The sequence below is a fragment of the Nyctereutes procyonoides genome, unplaced genomic scaffold (assembly GCF_905146905.1).
Source record: "Nyctereutes procyonoides isolate TBG_1078 unplaced genomic scaffold, NYPRO_anot_genome, whole genome shotgun sequence".
In the NCBI taxonomy this organism is placed as follows: domain Eukaryota; kingdom Metazoa; phylum Chordata; class Mammalia; order Carnivora; family Canidae; genus Nyctereutes; species Nyctereutes procyonoides.
In genome coordinates, this window is record NW_026575142.1 from 48,067,401 (window position 1) to 48,073,763 (window position 6,363).

The 6,363-nt window shown below is 45.1% G+C and overlaps 1 protein-coding gene across 1 annotated transcript; it reads left to right on the forward strand.

Annotated features, from left to right (window-relative positions):
* The first annotated feature begins 2,473 nt into the window (after positions 1–2,473).
* Positions 2,474–6,048, forward strand: LOC129498805 (5-hydroxytryptamine receptor 3C-like). Its single transcript, XM_055308350.1, has 9 exons — positions 2,474–2,494; positions 2,903–2,947; positions 3,396–3,505; positions 3,779–3,948; positions 4,142–4,266; positions 4,726–4,728; positions 5,091–5,295; positions 5,473–5,688; positions 5,819–6,048. Exons 1-9 carry the CDS (start codon positions 2,474–2,476, stop codon positions 6,046–6,048), a joined length of 1,125 nt encoding a protein of 374 aa, XP_055164325.1.
* The last annotated feature ends 315 nt before the right edge of the window (positions 6,049–6,363 follow it).

A 6,363-nucleotide genomic window follows, 5' to 3' on the forward strand; every position in this document is an offset into this window, starting at 1 on the left:
ATTTTATTTTTTCAAATGAAGTCAGAAATACAGGTTTTGCATGAAATCTCCCAATTTTTAACATGTTGACAAATAACTAATTTCTTACTAACATTAGCAGGGCCAAAGCAACATTAATTTGCAAGCTGTTTGCTCATATTCTCATAAGTCAACTTCACTAAAAATTGTGTTTCCTCTATCACCTCTTGTCTACCTCACTGATCACTCCCTCCATCTAGTAGACCTGGGTTGCTTTTGACACACTCAAAAAATCAAAAACTTGACATACTGAAGTCATATTTAAAACCTCAGAGTCAGGGACACCTGGGTGGCTCAGTGGTTGAGCGTCTGCCTTTGGCCCAGGGTGTGATCCTGGGGTCCTGGGATTGAGTCCCGCATCCGGCTTCCTGTAGGGAGCCTGCTTCTCCCTCTGCCCATGTCTCTGTCTCTCTCGCTGTGTCTCTTATGGATAAATAAATAAAATATTTAAACAATAATAAATAGGGGATCCCTGGGTGGTGCAGCGGTTTAGTGCCTGCCTTTGGCCCAGGGTGCGATCCTGGAGACCCAGGATCGAATCCCACGTCGGGCTCCCGGTGCATGGAGCCTGCTTCTCCCTCTGCCTGTGTCTCTGCCTCTCTCTCTGTGTGTGTGTGACTATCATAAATAAATAAAAATTTTTAAAAAATAAAAAAATAAAAATAATAAATAAAACCTCAGAGTCAGAAGTCAATTATAAAAAGGAGGCCCCCGTTTTTTGTTTTTTTGAAAGATAGTAGCAAGGTTAAAGTAAATGCTTGTACCACTTGAAGACTGGCAATTATTATGTGCCTTTTCTGATGCATTATATGCCAGACTGACTCAAAGTATGAGGAGACCATTAGCACTGCTTTAGTTACCAAATATTTTTTCTTCCTCCTCTCCAAACTGATTTGCCAAATTACTTTTGGAGATGAGATTCAGGCTTACTAGGGCACAGGGTAGGGTAGTCCTCTGTGATATTCTCTTGTCACCGGGGGTGCTTGTTAGAGAGTTGGCCACCTGATACCTGTATTATTCAAAGCTAGGGTTCAAGGTGTGGCCTGTGGTCTTTTAAGATCAAAAGCATCACTAAGTCCCCAGAGATCAACATTATCTCAGAGAAGAGCCAAAGAGAAGAAGATGGGAAGAGTTTGGCTCCATGAGAATGGATTCTTCCTCTGCCTCATTCTCCACCTGCTTCTTCAAGGTAAGAAGGGACAAGAGCAAAAACAAAGCAAACATATAATGTCTGAGAAACAGACAAACCAGGCTAATTTTTGTTACTCCTAGATAGCCAGTGCCTGGATATCCATTTTGGTACAAACTCAGGACACTGGCAGCTTTGTACCTCTTTAAGATCCTTCTCCCCCTGCACTTCTCTTGGCTTCTTCTCTTTCCCCATGTCTTTCTCTTTCCAGACACATAACCCAGTTGCATGTTTCTGAGTATCAACTGTTAAAAAGAAGAAAATTCTTTCTCAGCTCTCTTGAAGTAAATTAAATGGAACAGAGAAAATGCTAAATGGGAGAAGGTGATGAGAAGATCTGTCATGAAAAAGGGAAACATTTTCAGGAAAAAATTTTCAACAGATTATTTTTTCTCATTATTATTGCAAATGAACAATGAGGGTTGGTACAATATCAAAGACATATCTGAATAGACTCTACCAGAAGATGCTATCACATAATTCTCTATTTCTGCATCACAAAGTATGACTAGAAAAGGGCCAGGTATAAGATGGGCAGGGAAGTCTCTTTAAGACAGTCTCAGTGGTGGGAACCACTATGGTTTAGAAGAGAACAATTGAACAGCATAGCAGAAACACAGTACATTCTTATTAACTTGAAAACCTGAGTTTCTTCTGCAAGGTCCCACATACCTCATCCTGCCAACCTGATTGCCTTCGTCATTAATTGTTGATCATCTATGCTGTATTAATGTATTTAGGAGAAGAACCGTGATTCCAAAAATTATCACTGACATCACCTAAGTGTATCAAGGACAGAGAGGAGCAATAGAAGGACACTGAATAAAGGTGGAGAGGTTTGTGGTAAGATTCAGGACACTGAAAAGTGGTGGTCAGGGCTGAGTTTGCCTATATGTTTGGACAAGTTTTGCATAGGTACAGAAACAATGGAATTGAGGATGGAGCCCTGACTCAGCTCACCTCATCAACTTCCACCATTTGCCTACCAGCCCAGGCCACACTCCCTGGCCCAGGAAGGAAGAGCTCACATGCTTCTCTCATGCCCCCTGTTTTCTCTGTGCAGAAACACTAGCCAGTCCCAGTCCTGGCACTCTTCTCACAGGGTCTCTACTCTCTGCAGGAAGAGGAAACATATTCACCATCAATTGCTCAGGCTTTGACCGATATGGAGTGGATCCTGCTGCCTTCCAAGCAGTGTTTAACAGAAAGGCCTTCCGTCCAGTCATCAACTACAGCATCCCCACTCTTGTCAACATCTCCTTCACTATGTCTGCCATTGTGGAAGTGGTGAGTCCTGACTCAACATAGCAATGGGATGAGCAGTAGTAAGCAGTGGGTTCCCTGCTTGAATTTTGTAAAGTGAAAAATCTCATTCTTTGGCGTGGGAAGATATGACAGGGCATAATGCTTCAGTGACATCATGGCAGATAAAATCTGTCCCTTTTTGGACTACTCCATAAGAAACATAACCCCAATGGACTTTCATACTTTTAATTTCACTTATTGTACCCTGGGTTATTTGACCTCCATTTTTCAGTGGTTTATGATTAAAAATCATAATTGCAAAAAAATAAAAATAAAATGAAAATCATAATTGCCACATAGAACAGCGTTGGAAATGAGTAGGAGGTAGGTGGTGGCATTGGACTTGATCTCATGGAGACCATGATCCCAGATAAAAACTGTTTTTTTCAGGATGCACAGCTTCAACTGATGACGTCTTTCCTGTGGCTAAACCTGGTATGACAGACTGTTTCCCCTTTACTATGGTACCTCTCATTTTCCACTTCTGGGTGCAGATTACAGTGGATAAAGCTGAGAATACTCACGAATCAGACAAGTTTAAAGAGAGCCAGACTAACAAATGAAAACACAAAACTTCCTGATTATTATGCCAGTTTTGGAGTGCAGAGATGGGGCACAGGGAGAAAGTATAATAAACCAAGATCATGAAAGACGAGACTCAAGTGTCTCCATCCCAGGGACTCCAAAGCTAAGGTCAAGGTCTTCTTTGAGAGCATCAAGGGAGAACTAGAAGGACTTTGTTAAGGACATAGTGGCAGCTGTCACCAGAGAGGGTGTAGGATAGTGAGGAAATGAGAGAAAAAAAGAAATGTAAAGTACAGGAGACGGAGTGCGATTAAAACTAGTTCCCACCCCATTTGTCCCACACCATGGTTTCCTATAGATTTGGTACAATCCATTCATCAGGTGGAACCCAGAGGAATGTGGGGGCATCAGGAAGATCAGCATCGCAGCTGAGAATCTTTGGCTTCCAGATATCTTCATCGAGGAGTTGTGAGTATCAGACCTGGAAAAAAGCAGGAAGGAAACCCTATCTCCAAGGAAGGAATTGATATAACCAATAAGGGGCATGCAAAGACTCAACTTAGAAGGAGCAATGTCTGAACTGAGCATACACACACCCCCTCCCAGAATATGACTATAGGTGGAAGGGGGAAGTCAAATGAGTGGGGTTGGAGCACAGGGATGGTCTGCCCTGAGAAAGAGGGCCAAGATTGACAGGGAACCCACAGTGTCCATCTTCCTATCCCTATCCCATACATACAGCATGGATGTGGATCAGACAGCTACAGGTCTCATGGCTTATATCAACAGCGAAGGTCTCATCAAATATGATAAGCCAATGAGGGTGGTCAGCATCTGTAACCTGGACATCTTCTATTTCCCCTTTGATGAACAGAACTGCACACTCACTTTCAGCTCATTCATCTACACAGGTAAGTGAGGCTGTTTATAGTGGCCTATTGAGAGGCAGAGAAAGGGTTTTGAGAAAGAAGAGGCCAGGAAGCTAGGAAGAATGAGGGGATCTCACTGAAAGGGGTGTGGAAGCTACATGGTAAGGGATCAACAGTCTGGGCAAAGGGTTTGGGGGCATTTTGCGAGGCTGAGTTGTCTGGCTCTCCTTTGCAGTAGAGAACATGGTCCTTGGCATGGAGAAGAAAGTGCAGGAGATTTCGGACACTTCACGGAACCTCATTCGGAGCAAGGGGGAGTGGGTACTTCTGAATATCCACCAGAGAATGGTGAAGATGACTGTGGGCACCAACCAGTATGACCAAATCATTTTCTATGTGAGCTCAGGGGCCATGGTTGTGGTCTTCTCTAAGATGCATAGCTTATGTCCCCCACCAGAATTTAAGCTCTCCCACTAGAACGTAAGCTCCATAAGGGTGGAGATTTTTATAACTTTTTTTCACTGATAAATCTCCACTACCTAAAATGGTACCTGGAACTCAGTAAATCTTGATTGAATAAATCCTCCCTGAGGAAAAAACAACGTTCCTATGGGAGTGACTCATAGTGAAAATGAGCTTCCCAACTCCCATGTCTATCAGAACTCTTTGGAAAGCAAGAATTTTTATATTTATTTTTAAAAAGAGATGGTAGAAAAGTTATGAAACACTAAGTGATATTATGCTTTCAAATCCAGATTATCTGCCACTGCCTTGCTTTACCTCCCCCTGGTCTTGAATGGCCACTGGCAAGGTCACTAGAGAGTAGACCTTGATAAGGAAAACAAGCAGAAATACAAGGATAAAATGTACATGATACCTAAGAATTTGGTCCCACAGTCCTGCTAAGAGTCCTACATTAGTAGGGCTAAAAATGGAAGTGAAGAAAGTTGACACCTTGGGCCAACAAGGTATGAGATACATTTCAGTGGTAAGCAGGATGGCAGAAGCAAACCCTGGAAAGGGAGACTGGTGATTAAGATGACTTTGTTGGAAAGAGAGGAAAGTGAAAGGGACTTGAGGTAACATTTCCTTCCTAGACAGTTTGGTCTGAGACACATCTCAACTCTTGCTCTTAACTGGCTCAGCAGCCTCCCAGCCTATTCCTCACTTTCTCCTCCCTCCAGGTGGCCATCAGGCGTAGGCCCAGACTCTATGTTATAAACCTTCTGGTGCCCAGTGGCTTTCTGGTTGCCATCGATGCCCTCAGCTTCTACCTGCCGGCAGAAAGCGAGAATCGTGCTCCATTCAAGATGACACTTCTCCTGGGCTACAACGTCTTCCTTCTCATGATGAATGACTTACTCCCTGCAACTGGCACCCCCCTCATCAGTAAGGTCCCTCCCTCCATCAGAATAATAAAAGCAAAGTGGGGGATGGGGTGGGGAGATGGCCCAGTGGAACCAGGTCAGAGTAAAAAGAGATCCTGGAAAAGGGTTCCCTGGGAAAAGAGAAAACAAAGTCCTGAGAAGTACCTCTGACCCTCATGCAGACTAATTTTCCCTCCAGGTGTCTACTTTGCCCTGTGTCTGTCCCTGATGGTGGTCAGCCTGCTGGAGACCATTTTCATCACCTACCTGCTGCACCTGGCCACCACCCAACCCCCACCCATGCCTCGGTGGCTCCACTCTCTGCTCCTATACTGGGCCAACCCAAGGACATGCTGCCCCACTGCACCCCAGAAGGGAAATAAGACCCTGGGCCCCACCCCCACCCACCTGCCTGGTAAGGGAGTCAGCACTGCCCATACTTCCTCTTCCCACACCTCCACTCCTCTACTCCTGCCTCCTTCCCTGGCCCCCTCCCTCCCTAAGTGCACTTCATGACCCATGGCTGAGTCTCTTTCCCTCTGTAGGTGTGAAGGAGCCCGTGGAGTTGGTGGGAAAGGTGTCAGGTCCCAGAGAGGCAGAGTTAAATGTGTGTCCTGAGTCCACAAGGGCCCAGCAGGAAGATGAAGCTCAGAGGCAGCACTTGGTCAACTTGTGGGTGCAGTTCAGCCACATGATGGACACCCTGCTCTTCCGACTCTATCTGCTCTTCATGGCCATCTCTATCACCACGGTCATTGTCCTCTGGAACACTTAGGCAAATGCCCACCTATAAGCTCTAGTCTGGAGCTTCTCTTGCCTCTGGAACCAGCCAAGCTCCCGTGTGTGCCCAAATCCCAGCCTCACAGCCCTGGCAACCACCTTGTTTTCAGGTGTTTCAGTTATTTTCAACTCAGTCCTTTGCAGTTTCAGACAAGACCTGGATGATTGCCTGTGCCTCCTAGAGAGGGTCCTTGCTCCTACATGCCATCAGCCCCCTTCATGCCTCCGGTACATGCTGCCTGCCTGACTCCTCAAGATTCAAGTTCCTGGAATACTTTCTTGATTGACTCACTCCCAATAAACCCCTTTG